We start from the raw sequence: 15,360 nt of genomic DNA on the forward strand, positions 1-15,360 counted from the left end.
ATGCCCTCCTCCCCTCCTCTTCCACCACACCCACCCAACTCCTCCCTCCTTCCGTGGCTCTCACCCCCTCTCAGCCTTTGAAGATGCTTTGTTTTCTGAGTTGCCTCTAATCTTCAAATAGGGTGATCTAATAATGGGAGAGAGAGTGTATGTGAGCAAGTTTCGATGCAGTGAGCCGTGCGTGTCTGGGTGGATGCCTCCCGTACATGTCAAACTGCACGCATTAAGGGCGTGTATGCGTGCGTGAGCGTGTTTTGAGTACAGCCGGTGATGGAAACATGCGTGTTGATCCAATGCGTTGCCCTGGGTGCTGTTTGAATGTCATGCTGAGCCCTCCCTGTGTCTGAGATGGGTGATGGGGGAGACAACCCTGTGCGAATGTGTGTGCGTGTGTGACACAGCATGATGGCTGGTACAGTCAACACACACAGACAGTGGGATATCAGCAGTCTCCGGGGGGAAAAGGGGGCAAATAGAAACAGCGAAATGTAGAACAAAGACTTTAACAGATATAAGCGAATATAAACTTGATGCGTAACATTTTAAAAACTCCTTTTTCACAAAATAAACAAACCAGAGGAATCGAGATGAAAGCTGCGATCCTGTAGAAATTCAACTCACTAAATCTACTTCGCTAGGGGAGATCCACATGAAAGCAAGGATAAAGGTAGAAGAAGGCCTCGCCTCAGCCAACAATGATTTTCAAGACTGGACTCGAGCTCCTACTAGACAGCCATTCTAAAACATTCCACTTTCTCTAAGTACCATGTATGACATTTTCAAGCATGAGTGAATATTTTGTGGACAATAGCCAGAGAGACTAAAACAAACAGTCTATTTACAAACTCTCTCATCTGTTCACCCTTCATGCATCCAAACAAATGTGTCCATTAGAGTCAATAGATTGCCTTTTAGACGGGGGAGACCTTGACAACGAGCTAGAATGAATGCAGACATATATCCATCTCCAGCCTCCCTTCCCGTGAACGAATTTGGAGCAGTTACAGCAGCAGCAGCAGTAGCCAAGGCCCATTTGGATAGCAAAAAAAAAAAACTCTCGCAAGGCAAAGACCTAATTGAATTGCTTCTGATGGTAAGAGGAGCTCAATACGCTTTTACAGGTTTGAGTAAAGATGGAGGGAAGAGGGTAAGGGCATAAAAGGGGAGAGACAGAGAGAACGCGAGAGGCGACCGGCAGGGTGGTGGCGGTGGGGATGGGGAGGGGGTAGTGATGACAGGGAGGAGAATAATAGAGATGGACAGATAAGGAGGGAGGGAGAGGGGATACAAAGACGAGATGACAAAAATAGAGGGGCATGCGGTAATGATGGAGATAGATGGAAGCGGGGAGGGGATGGGGAAGAAAAATAACGGCAGAGATGTAAAATTGGTAGAAGTGCAGATTAATAGTTGCGATTCTCATATCAGCACGCCCTTTTTCTCTTTCGTCTTCGGGGGAGGAAATGAGCTTGCTCTGGCTCATAGCCATGGCATGTGAGTAACTGATAGGTCACTAACGTGGCTGACTAACTGACAATTTCTCAATAACAGCGGAGGCCTTGGCTCCCACAAACTCCTTGAACACATCACAGGTTGCCCACACACCCTCTGGCATGCACTCACACAGGCTCCTTCTCCGGTAAGACAAAACAATAAACGGTGCCCAAGTATGTACACACCATGTGGGGCTTACACACATGCACACACGACACAGTCTTGCCTGTGGCATTAAGGCCATCCTGCCACATCTAATAAAGTCAGAGGACGGACTCAGTAGGCCATTGCATGGTGTCCACTTTGCTCTGCTTAGACAGCATCTGTCTTAAGCCTAATTTTCAGCACGTCTGTTGAGTGTCTCAGGAAGTGTAATCTGTGACTTCTTATGGCACTTTCAATTTGTTGTAATTAAGTTCACTGATCCGTGATTACCATTTTGTCTGTAACAAGCCACCTACATGTAAAAAAAACATGTAAATAAATAAATAAGCTTTCACTTTAACTGCCATGTGTCTCAGGTGTCCTAGTGTGACAGAAGAATGATGGGGTGATGTGTTATGGAGTGAGGATGCTGGCGTCTCTCACCAGAATCCTGTCCTCTGATTTGCCGCTCCGGGTGTCCTGCTTGATGGCTCGCACAAACTTAACGGTCTGTTTGTCCAGCACCCTCCTGATGCTCTCTGGGAAGAAGAGCGGAGAAAAAAAAAAGGATGAAAAGGTAGAGCTAATTACATAACATAAATACATTACACAAAAAGCTCTGCACTGAGAGGCACTCAGGCCACTGTAAAAAGCTTTTAAGGGGCAAATCTGTACAATAAAATATACAACCTGGTGACAAATGAAAGGAGAAACGTGGATAAATGATGCACTAATTTTCTCTCCAGACACCGTTTCTGATCCCTGAAGTCAGCTGAATTCAAGGACCAGAGCATTACGAGGCTCTTACGTCTCCCTGACTGAACTGCACTGATCTGGTTATTCCTCTACGTTCAAGAAACACGACATTTCTACATTTCTACTTCATGATATCAAGAAGCTACTATTTATGAATCGACATCACCTCATTACAATAAATTAACAGTGCAGAAAACCAAGGTGGCTTCTACCACTACAATGCCATTTAAATCAGTCACCAGCAACTGATACTGATAACTAAACCCTTTTACTGTGCACAGAAGGGTGCCGTCGTGCTCAAAATTCAGTTGACAGTGTTGTGTGTAAGTGGTATCAGTGAACTGCAGTGAAATTTTAATGTTGACTAGGCCAATACCAAGTCAGCATCGGCACAAATAACAATCCAGCATATCAGGTAAAAAAATACAGACTGACAGACACTGACCGTATTTACTGTATTTAAGTCCTGGTCAGTACGACACCCACTTATTAAATTCAGCATTAGCACCAACACATGCAGTACAGAAATCTGCATAATGAAAATGATGATCATATGCTGTGCTCCACAAAGACCTCTAATCTCAGACGATCCAACACCTTCCAGGAGATTTTGGAGCAATTACTAACACACTGAGAATGGTTGACATTCATTTACATGGGCAAAATAATCAGATTTTTGACCTTATTCCGGAAAAGATATTATTCCTTCCAATAATGTTCACATGGCAAGAGAAAGCTAATATTCCACTAATACTACCATTTACACGCATCAACAGTTTACCACTGGTGACAGACTTGTTTAATCGTATGAACTTTTCCATTTTGTTTTTCAGCCACCTTATGGAAAAGGTCAGTGCTGGATTATCTGTGCATACCCCAAACCCTGTTAATAGCAAAGTTTTTCAGAATTAAAGCGGGTGTGTTTCTCCTTGCGACTAGACATATTGGCTATTCTCTTGGTCAGTTATCTTTATCCAAGCCTTACAAGCTGTAGGGTAATTTGATTGTGTAAAATACACAGAGCTAGTGGTAAAGAGGTAAAGTGTGTCACACTCTGCGGTAAACACCCCAAATAAGGCACACAGTCTGAATGCACTGCATCTAAAGAATGTGATTAGAGTGAATGTAACATACTGATCAATAGTTTAATCTTGACCTAGGACACAACAATTGGCAAAACAAGTGTACTTTAGGGGCTTTCAATTATTGCGTGGTCTTCATCAACAGATAAAGTTAGTTCTATATTAAGAATTGCCACCTTCAAGTGAAATATTTGAACATCTAAAGTGGAACCACAAATGAACACTAATAGGCTCATGGAAATACACTTAAATATGAAGTTTGTAGAATGAAACACAGTTTCTACACATATCTGAAATTCATTCATACACTGATCAGCCACAACATTATGACCACTGGCAAGAGAAGTAAATAACATTGACCATCTTGTGACAATTCAATTTTCTGCTGGGAAACTTTTGGACCTGGCATTCATGTGGATGTTACTTAGACATGTAGCACCCACCTAGACCAGACCAGGCACCCCCACCCCATAGCAATGACACTCCTTGATGGCAGCAGCCATCCCCAGCAGGATGCAGCCCGACACAGGCACACACACAAAAACGGTTTAGGAACAACTCAAAAAACATGAAGAACAGAACAAGGTGTTGACCTGGCCTCCAGATTCACTAGATCCCAAACTGATCAAGTATCTGTGGGATGATCCACAGAGGCCCCTCTCCTCAACCCATAGGACCCAAAGCCCCCCACTAACAACATTCTGTTGCCAGACACCACAGGACACCCTCAGAAGGCCCATGACACTATATCACTATGTCATAATGTTATGGCTGATCAGTCTATGTAAAAAGTTTTGTTGTTTTCTTATCCTTACATTATAGAAAATTTTAAATAGAGTTGAGCTGATAGGAGCTGATCAGATGCTCCTCTGTTGGTGCCATCATGCTGTTAGTTTAGTTTTTTGTTTTATCATAAAGTTGATCATGAGTGTTGAGACTTGGATTTAGGACACTGTCTAGAAATGGTGCCATGAAAGCAAAGTTAGCAGGATTCTGCTAACTTTGAGCTCTTGTTTGAAATGTCCCTTAAGAATGTGTCCTATTTGGATTTAGCTGACAATCAGGAAATATGCCCATGTGCCAGTAAAATCCCCATGTTCATCAAGTCTCATCTTTGATTTCCAGCTTAGGGAGAGGCCGGTGGATTATTCCTTTAAAGACAGCCACACTGGGGTGAGCAGTCCTAGAGACAAGCAGACAGCTACAAAGACACCAACATGAGGACAGGCAGACAACTTCTATCTGAAGAGGACTCATAACTGGGCTATTTTTAGCCTCAGAGAAAGAAAGAGGCAGCCCGGCTCATCTCCATGGAACCAACACACACGATCCAGAGCTGCAATCCTGAGGGACCTCTACTCCACTCCATGCTAGGTGACCCTGCTGATGCTCACTGGACCGCACCAGAGGCCTCTTCCATTTACATGTCCTCCACAACAACCAACACAACGCAACCTGCTTTCCACAAACACAATGTCAACCTACATCCTCAAACTGCTAACACACGCATATGCCTCCAAGCTGTGCGATATTCACAGCCCATATTTCAAGAGGGGCCACCCATGCTAAATATGCACTCATGGAGCCCAGCAGATGGAGATACAACGAGTCATGCTGTGTCACGACGCTCCACTGTGTCACAGTCTCCCAACTCTCTCACTATACCGCACACTTATAATTCTCACTTTCCTCTTCCTGCAACGACCATGAAGTTGGCTCTCACACTCGACTGAGCAGCGGCAGATGCAGGGAGGATGAGACAGGGATGGGATGGTGGAAGGGGGGGGCACCGCGGTGCATCGAAAGAAGGATCAACAGAAGACAAACAGAGAGTTATTGACATTAAGCTGGGTAAGGCCCAATCACTTAAACCTTTTAACACACTCTGCAGCCCCCCCCTCTCCAAAGCCTGCTGGTGTGACCTCGGCATCTGCTCCCAGAGGGGTTAAGAGGGGCAGGGGGAGTTGGGAGGAGAAAGACAGGGATGGGTCAACCCTCTTCCCCTTCAGCTCCCCAGCTTGCTTTTCGACAGTTTGATTGATGGGTGCAATCATCATCAACCCAAATCTCCCACCCTTCTCCCCTCCTCTTGTCCGCCACTGGCAGGTGTGTTAATGGCCTAATACTGCCTCGATCTTATCACCAGACCAGACCAGACCAGACCAGACAGACGGGGCTTGACCAGGTTGAGCTGGTAAACTAGAATTAACCTCAGGATAATTAGCCGTGAGAGACACACCTTCTTTAACGACTTATCACCCAAACATGTCGGTGTTTGTGCGCCCTCCTGTCCGAGAGAAGGTCAGCGTGTGTGCTGATGAACCCACGCTGCCTTCTCCCGTACGCAGAGCGCTCCCGGTCGCACTAACTCCCACGCACACACAGAAAAGATAGATATTCAAAGAGAAAAAGAAACTCGCAAATGAATGCACATGAAAGCCACGACGCGCTCTGACGCACCGCTAACACTTCGAAATAACTCTGACAACATTACAGGACCCATGTGCGCGATCAAATTGACGGCAGATCAGTATGGCAAATCAAAGTGAGCACTCATGCACCGAGATGTAAGGGATTACGATCCTCGCCAGCATGAACAGCCATTAGCCTAACTCCGGTTTTGCCTATAGGGAGACATTTCCTGCGGTGATAACTCCTCTCATATCAAACGCAGCGGAAAGCGGTTGTTTAAGGAGCAGCCGAGGAACGAAAAACTAACCGTGCTCATGCAAAAAACAGATTACCACCTCTGCTTTTCCTTCTCGGGGATCTCAAATAAGATCAGAAAGCACACTTCCACGAGAAAAAAAAAGTAATTTAAGAGCTCACCTGTGATTTCCCTGCTTACGTTAACGAAGCCTGCCGCCGTGTTCTCCTTTGAGGCCATGGTGCGCTCCTCCCGCCTGTCCGGCCCCTTCTCCGATCTCTCTCAAATGTCCCCCTCAGACCTCAGCCGCGCACACTTCTTATTTCCCCCTGTGTTCTTTTTCTCGTGTATTCGCGCCTGCAGGTGCTCCGGGCGCAACAGCAGTCCGCACAGTGTGGAGTGAAGCGATGCCGTGGTGCGCACTGGATAAGTGGAGCGCCTCCGACTTCTGCACTCAAGCAAAGTGTGAGGGAGGGAGAGGAGGAGAGAGGGAGAGATAGAGGGAGAGAGGGAGAGAGAGAGAGAGAGAGAAAGGCCGATGGTTGGGGGTAGCAGGAAGTACAAAGGGTTTGAGCGTGTGTTCATTATCCTTGAATCCACATCATTTGCTTGGAATTTTTCGTTACAAATTCCTTGTCAGCGGGGCCCCAAAGAAAGAGGGGCCCCACAAACCTGAAGCAGAAATGTAGGGAGAGTGATGAATGTACAGTGATAGTCCCTTTAAGAGTTCTAATAATCACTTGGCTTTGTTCAATAAGTGCATCAGTTGGTGACAAATCATGATGGTAATCAACAAGAAATCTCTGTGTACAGCATATCAAATATGAAGTATTTTCTCTTCATATTTGATGCAGCGGAAAGCGGTTGTTTAAGGAGCAGTATTGAAGTATTTTCTCTTCATATTTGATATGCTGTACACAGAGATGTCTTGTTGTCTTTTTCTTTATGCATATTTTATATGAAAGAGAAGACAATCAGTTATGAAACAGAATCATTTTCGGTTAATCTTGAGAATGAGATCAGCAGACATATTGCACTGATTACACATTGTCAGAAGAGAGAAAGGAGGAGAGAGCAAACTCAAAAGATTTCCACAAAGACTTCTCAGAGTGACAATAATTAATTAACAATGACGGAATCGAAAACAAGAGATTTAAGTAGCGATAACTGCATCCTCTGAAGATCAAAGTATCTATCGCTGACAACACTAAGTGGAGAGCAGCCCGCTTCAGAACGTAACGCTTTTATTAATGAATGGAGTAAATAAAACATTAAAGAACTGAATAATTAAAGTAAAATACATTGAAAATATAAAAACAACCCTGTCAGTGGGGTATAACTTACCAAAATTCAACTGTTTATCATGGAAACTAAACTCATCGTTATATAATGTCTTTCAAAGTATTTAAAAAACTTTTCTATTCTTTCATATATGCATTTTGCAGTTCTCATCTGTCCCCCTCACCAATTTGGCTCATAAACGGTTTTCAAAGCTAACTACCACTTGCAAGACAAATAACAATGAATCACCATAGATTATAAGTTGATACTGTCAATAATGTAGCTCACATTGTACAATAACTAATTTATTTAAATGACTATCACATGGCTCTATTTGCTACGCTTGCTATCTACCTAGCTAACCCACTAGCTAGCCAGGTAGGGTAGTACCCGGCAGAACCAATATTAGCAGCAGCTGCTAACGTTAGCTGGTTACCTCTGCGGTGCTATGACTGTTTTCATAGTTTATCAATGTGCATTCTTGTCTGTGCTTGTGTTCTCTTGGACTTGAGACACCTCACTCGCAGCCCAAGTACCGTTCCAGCCATAGACTGTATAACTTGTTCCGCCGTCCATAGCTTAGCGTTCCAACCAGTTCCAACTCATAATCAAACGAGCAAGCGGACTCCAAATACCCGGATGTGTTTTTTTTCCCGCCTGTTTTATCGCAGACGCATCGGGAGAATTAAGCTTATCGGCAGATCGTGGTCGATCGTGGGTGAGGGAGTACCGGGAGCAGTCAGGTATCCCAGAATGCATTTAGTCTGCGTCCTCTTGAGTCCATATACTTCAGAGTCGAACTTGTCAAGTCGTAACTACCAAGTGTATATGAAGGAGTTGCTTCCGAAATTGCATGACCTGAACGGAGCTGAAACTCCCTGATGAATAACATAAATTAAAAATTTAGGCGACATCTTGTTGGCTGAAAGGTGAGGTGGGAGGGCACTGCTGAATCAAGTATACTGACTTCCCAAAGAGTAAAATGAAGGTGCAAAGAAGAATGAGAAAATCAAATATGGAAATGTATGTAATCATTTTTATATAGCAAATGTAAGACAAAATGATTAATTAATTCCCTCTGTTACCTTTTGTTTATACTACTCATAGTTTTTTATTATTATTATTTAGCTCTAAATTGCTTGTTTTCAGTTTAATTCCAATGCTGCTTTACCTATAGCACACAACAATTAATTAAAACCGTGGAACTTTAATATATATATATATATATATTAAAGTTCCAAGGTTTTTATTATATATATATATTCTCCATTTATTCATTACATTTTAGCCTAATCCACACTTTTGTAGAACCTTCATTTAAACAAATCTTAACTGAAACAGTGTCTCTAGCCAAAACAGGCAGCAGTATCCCCATGGCATATTTTGAAATCAGAATTTCTAATACAGTCATACAAAATAGCATCATAAGAGCCCAACGGCAACAAACAGCATTATCTAAAAAAAAAAAAAGAAATATGAATCGAAAACCCAGAAACACGCGCAGCCAAAAGAAGGAGCCTGTGCTTTCCGGAGAAATGGTTTGAAGTTACAAATAATTGCAAGCAAGAAGCAGTTTCAGAGGGTTCAAAACAAGAAACAGCATATGTAAAAGCCCTTTAACATATTTCTGTAACAGAGCTTGATCACCAAATTGGAGCGCAAACTGCCTGATCTGGTCACGATGACACTCAGTCCTGCAGTCTGATGGGCAGAAAGGTAAATCTGAATCCATCTGGCTAAATGAGAAGAATCCTGATTTCTCAAAAGGAAGGCTTCCATGTGTCAAAGCCTTTTATGGATTCCTCGTGTCAGAATATAAGTAATTATTTATCTGAAGAATGTAAAAACTCCAGCCCCTCTCAGAAATGTAACGATTTTATTATGTCAGAGCAGAAAGCTGATTTGATCCTTCTGATAAATGTGTTTTCACGGCAATATTCCTGTAATGATGTGAGGACATTGAGGAAATAGAGCCATATATCAAACGGTTTCATTCAGGAGCTTTCTCCTCGGAGATGTGAGCTCACCACTCACGGCTGTGATGGGATTTGGGATGGAGAACTGGGAGGCCAGGTTGAAGCTCAAACTGTAAGTAACAATGATATATGATTCACCCACTCATCTGAATGGCTGCCACTTGTCAATGTCATCACTTATGCAACAACCATTCAGCTGTTTTTCATGGATGCAGACCATCGCTTTTAACTCTTTTCGTTCCGTATATCATTTCTTAATGTGACAAATGTGTTCATAAAAACACAAATGAATGGGCTATGGATGGTGCAGCTGTCTCCAAGTTGACAAATATTGGACCTTGAGGGACGCCGGAGCCTTGCAACAAAAGTGCACAGTCTTCTACATTCATGCATGCCTCTTTGTGTATTTGGCCCTGTGTATGAGAGACCTTTGTGTCTGTGTCTCGCTGATACTTCACCCTGATGAAAGAAGACCCAGTGGGGGGCATTATGCCTCAGAGAGAGAGTTGGTGGGGGTTTTGCAGGAGAGAAGAGCTGTGAGGAGGGCTTCCATAAGAGGTTTATAGTCAGGGGGACTATAGCTGTCTCCAGGTTTCATTGGGTTAAGAACTTGTTCAGCCCTGTTCAAAGATGCACTTGAAAGGACGATCCATTATTTATTCATCAGAGCAGCATCTCATAGATAGGAGTCGAGATGCTCAATATGCTCTCGATTACTCCTCTGTCTAGGTACCTGGTGTGCATGAATCTGCTTACGAAAAACAATGCTGGAATAAAGGATTTTACAGAGGCTCTGCTGCTCAGGCCACACACGTGTTTAAAGCAGACAAAACTTGTGCAAAAAAAAAAAAAAGCACGCATTCACTGAAACTCTTTTGTGCTCCTATTTGTGCAGACATTCAGTTGCTATTTGGCTGACAAGAACTACACAAGACAGCACAACATCTGCACATAGAAGCAGCAAAACGATCCACAATAGAGAAACACTTAAAGAGGGAGACAGTGAAGGAGAGAGAGCGAGAGCAGAAGAAGATGAAGAGTAGGAGGAGGAGGAGGAGGAGGAGGAGGAGGAGAGTGGACATGCACTAGAAAGCACATCCAGTGCATAACAGCCTGTGGATAAAAACTATAGCACCCTTATTCTCACTGTTCATCCTGATTTTAGAACGAAATCCAGAGGATGCTTCAAAGCGGGCGTTCAATCCTTTCCCAATATTCACCTGTGGTGGACTTGTCCTCAATGTGTAGGATGAGTAGCACACGACTCTCAGGCTGTGCAGCAGAGCTGTGATACACTGCCATCCTCTGGTTGAACACAGTAAATATCTTCCCCCCGACAGGATTTCATGTTTCACACGGGCATACTGACTCTCACACAGTATATAGACATATTCTGAACTGTGATGTGGCTCTCATATATTTTACATCATTGTGTCACTGCAGTGTGAGGACTGAGATCCTTCACGGAAGCTGATAACTGACATTTTAAGTCTGCCCACAGCCAGCAGCAGTGATGCCAGTGGGATCCTGCAGCAAGGTGAGAAGTTAAATCTTGTTTCTCGTGGAGGTAAACAAAACAATTAAAGGGGGTTTTAGAGTCAGAGAGTAGCACGAGCTGGAGCATCACTATTCTAGCCTATGTCGAGGGCTTCTGAGTGAATAAGATTATGTGGGCCAGTTATGATTAGGAGAACGGTACAGCCTGATCCTTCATACCTGATTGAACCAAAAAACCCCAAACAGCTCTTTGATAGGGTGTGAAGTTCCCTCAATTCAATGGTCTAAAACTCAAACTGGTTCTCACAAATATATCTATACAAGTACACACTCACCTTGCTTTGGTTATTAGATCACAGTGAGAAGGGCTAATAGGACTAAATAGTAATTGACACCTATTTTACAAAGTAAAATTTAAATGAAATGTTAAATGCTGAGTGAGATTTAAACACACACTTCTGACCCACTCTGCCAGCAGCCCACACTCCATCTTTGGTGAGGTACATTTAAGGTATACGGGAGCTCAAAATTAGTCAAATACTCAACTAGAGGCAATTTGATTTAATAATACTTGAGGATCACAGTGTGACAAATAAATGGAATATGAAATAAATGAACTGAGACCAAACCCCTTCATTTAAAATTAGGACCACCTGATAACTCTGAAGGGCTGGCAAGATGATTAGCTACACAGGAGAGAAGGAAACTAATTCCAGGCTTTCTGGCTGTAAGTTTCTTTGGTGTGTGACGTTGACTAATCTTTGGTCGTCAAATAGTAATTTAATTAAGGCATCTGATAAGTTTGAAGGGGACATCTGTTAGGGAAACTGCTAACAACACATAGACATCTGGCATGACAAGGTGTCAACACACTTTACGTTAAGGGTGCCAGTTTTTTTAATGCTGTTTATATTAAAAATATATACTCTGAAAGCCAACTAGTAACACTATTTCTCACAAATGTAATTCAAGCAAAAGGGAATTCACCACACAGATATGGGATGACAGGATTTTGGCACAGGCTCTAACTTTATGGAGCAGAGCCTCTGTCCTGGCAAGGAGTCCGGAGTCTTCTGATGATAAGGGGGAGTTAGGGCAGAGGTGGGTGCTTGCAAGATGAGCAACAGGGACAGAGAGCAAAAGGAGTTATTGTGAATGACATGAGACATAATAGAAGGTCTGAAAGCTGGAGATAAAGTAAAAAGGTTCACTATTTCCACAGAACTCAAGATTACTTATTAAAGTAGTACAGTATTTAAGTAAGTGTACTTACTTTCCAGCACTGCTAGCGCTCTAGCATCTTCACAAATACACTCCAGGGTTTGATCTATTTTTAGAGCTTCCCAGAGGCATGCATTTTAGTTGACCTTCACAGCAGCGACTCTGCTCGAGAAACTGATTCCACAGCAGCCAGTCGCTAAATGAACCTGAATACAGATTAAGAGGGAGTGTGAAACAGCTGGCAACGCGAAGGCAGCTTGACTGCCTGCATGTGCTGCTCTCGACCAGAGGCTATACAATCACTTTGTCAGTGTTCCCGCTGTTACAACTCTTCATTTTGTCTTATTCCTGTCTTTAATGCATTTTTGCCATGGGAAAAAAAAGTAGACACTAAGCCTGTGAGTTATTAGAAGTAACACAGAGGATCACTTTTAAGACTGGAGAGTGGATAACAGCATGAGCTGAACTCTCTGGCTTTCTATTTCATGGCTTCACTGATCTGTTAATGTCACACACCAAAGAGCTGAAAAGAGTATTGATTGGACATGATGCCTAAAGGGTCTCACTGTCCTTTTCCAGCCGTCTTTGAGCTCTTAGATGTAACATAACAGCCGAGATTTGACATCGAGCCAGAATGGGAGGACAGATGAGACCTTCGCTGGAATAAATTTCTGCCAGGACACTCACATCAGGATTTTAAACATTTATTCCAACAATCATTTTGAGTGTGATGCTACGGCTCTGCCCCTGAAATCCTCCAAGAGCAAATTAAAAAGGTCCTGTCTGAGTTCAAGGCTGCTCTGACTGAGTCTCAGATACAAAACATTTAGATGAACATGAACCCATAGATGGAAAGCATCCTGAAATCTAAATGCTAATGCGGGACAAGGCTGGAGAGCTGGACAGAGTACCAAGTGGCAGTGCAGCTGCAAAGATCAGTGCTGAATTTTGAAACATGCATGTATTGTGTGGTACAGTGCCACCCAACAGGGCATATTTACAACTCTTCTAGCATTACCAGATTAGCAAAGGTGCCACTAGATGCAACAAATTGTAAAACCCCTTCTGAGTCTCTGTTTAAAGGAAGAAGAAGAAGCCTGATGACAAATCCATTGATTTGTGGACAAACAGTAGCTGCTTTCCCTCGACGAGAGTCAATAATACTGCTGAGTTAATCTGCAGTCCTCGCACTGTGTCTCGGCTGAGCGATGGAGCACAGGCTTCTTCACTTGACCAAACAGCAGCCAGGCTTAAACTGTTGCAGAACGTCCGGGGCGTGTGAGAATAACTGTGAATTTACCTGGTCTAGCCGGTCACGGCTCACTCACCAGTCGTTATCAACAGGAGGATTTTAGTGGTCAGCCAGGCACAAAGTCTGTCAGTCTGCAAGATACAATACAGACCACTTACAATCTAAAGCTGCAAAATGTTTTTTTGGACACTGTAGTCTTGGTTATAAAAAAATCTTTAGGATTTTTGTCTATTTATCTGTAACATATTATAAAAACCAGTGTCATGATGTATACCGTGTACATTTGCACTCCTACCTGGAATCACCACCAATGGATTGGGCACCCTTACATAATATGAGGCATAACATTATGACCATTTTCCTAATATTGTGTAGGTCTCCCTTGTGCCTCCAAAACAATTGTGACTCATCAGAGAATGGACATGGGCCTTCTGAGGGTGTCCTGTGGTGTCTGGCAACAGAATGTTGTTAGTGGGGGCCTTTGGGTCCTATGGGTTGAGGGGAGGGGCCTCTGTGGATCATCCCACAGATACTTGGTCAGTCTGGGATCTAGTGAATTTGGAGGCCAGGTCAACACCTTGTTCTGTTCTTCATGTTGTTTTTGAGTTGTTCCTAAAGTGTTTTTGTGTGTGTGTCTGTGTCAGGCTGCATCCTGCTGGGGTCATTGCTATGGGGTGGGGGTGCCTGGTCTGGTCTAGGTGGGTGGTACATGTCTAAGTAACATCCACATGAACGCCAGGTCCAAAAGTTTCCCAGCAGAACATTGAATTGTCACAACATGGTCAATGTTATTTACTTCACCTGTCAGTGGGTTTTAATGTTGTGGCTGATCGGTGTTTTAGACTGTATTAGTACAATAAATGTGGCTGGAAACTATTATTAGTGGAGACCTACCCTCTGTTTCCTTCTTACTTTGACAGCAGTGGTCAAGTGTCTGATAATCCTACAGACTTTTTGCCAATAGAAAAACTAGTATGCAAATGTATTCACAAAAAATACTTCACCGTTTTAAATTGAGTAGCAGTAATATTTAAACTACTGCTGAATATTGATTACTTCCTGTGGAAGTGTGCGAGAGGAAATTCAAATCCTTGAAAAGTATGTGATAAAATGTGAATAAAGCAAGACACCAAGTGGTTGCTGTGGTTTAAAGAGTCAATAGCTGTATTCAGGATTCAGCTTTTTTTTTTTTCAAAAAGAGTTGAAACTACAATATTTGCTTTAATGCGTTAGTTGAGAGGGTAAGAGTTACACTGTTAAGCACACTCCATTTAATTCAACAGAGATTTTGAAACAGCTGAAGTGGAAGAGTGGGCAAATGTTTGTGCATTTATATTCATGACCGTTGGATCAGTGGCTGTTGCGGCACTGTCTGCTCATTAAAATGATCACCGTGTCTCCCTTAAAACTTCTGCTGTATTAAAACAGCCCTCAGTCTACGCGCTGTACTCACCTGTCTGTTCGGTTTTCTTGGAAAGTACAGAGGCTGGCATGTTGCTAAATAACAGGTTTCCATTATAAATATACTTTATATGTGCATAAATCAGAGGAAATAACCATGTAATGAATAATATGTGAGTTCTGCGGAGCAGTTGTTTAACATGGATTCAGGACAAATGCATGTTATGATGAATGTATTTGGGTTTGCTCTTGACCTGGTTTATGAAACAGGCACCTCAAATTAAAATGTATGACTTATGATTAATAGAAAAACACCATGTAGTGAGCGATGCTCGTGAAGTATTGTTACATACCTGACAGCATGTTTTTCATGTAAACAAATATAAAAAGAATAAGGGTTATTTAACAGTGCAAACCTTTATAAAACACTAAATAAATGATAGTGTTCGATTCATACCTAGAGTAAACCTGTTTCCAATAATCTCAGTGAGCAGCCCAGTCAGGCATACCTGCAGCTCCTTATTTACTCAGTCATTCATTTTCTTTGCCCATCTGCTCCTTCTCTAGGGGAGGGAGGGGCCGGGGCCTCGTCTGCATGCACTGTGAATA

At 42.9% G+C, this 15,360-nt stretch overlaps 1 protein-coding gene across 1 annotated transcript in view; it reads right to left on the reverse strand.

The window, feature by feature from the left end:
* carmil3 (capping protein regulator and myosin 1 linker 3) overlaps positions 1-6,572 on the reverse strand; it is a 75,976-nt gene extending 69,404 nt beyond the window's left edge. The window contains exons 1-2 of the mRNA XM_084546860.1: positions 6,306-6,572; positions 2,083-2,177 (exon numbers count right to left, since the gene is read on the reverse strand). Of these exons, the coding sequence (XP_084402986.1) occupies positions 2,083-2,177; positions 6,306-6,363 (153 nt within the window). The 5' untranslated portion in view covers positions 6,364-6,572. The remainder of the gene's footprint in view (positions 1-2,082; positions 2,178-6,305) is intronic.
* Between the last annotated feature and the right edge of the window lie 8,788 nt (positions 6,573-15,360).

The sequence above is a fragment of the Chelon labrosus genome, assembly GCF_963514085.1.
Source record: "Chelon labrosus genome assembly, chromosome: 6".
Classification (NCBI taxonomy): Eukaryota; Metazoa; Chordata; class Actinopteri; order Mugiliformes; family Mugilidae; genus Chelon; species Chelon labrosus.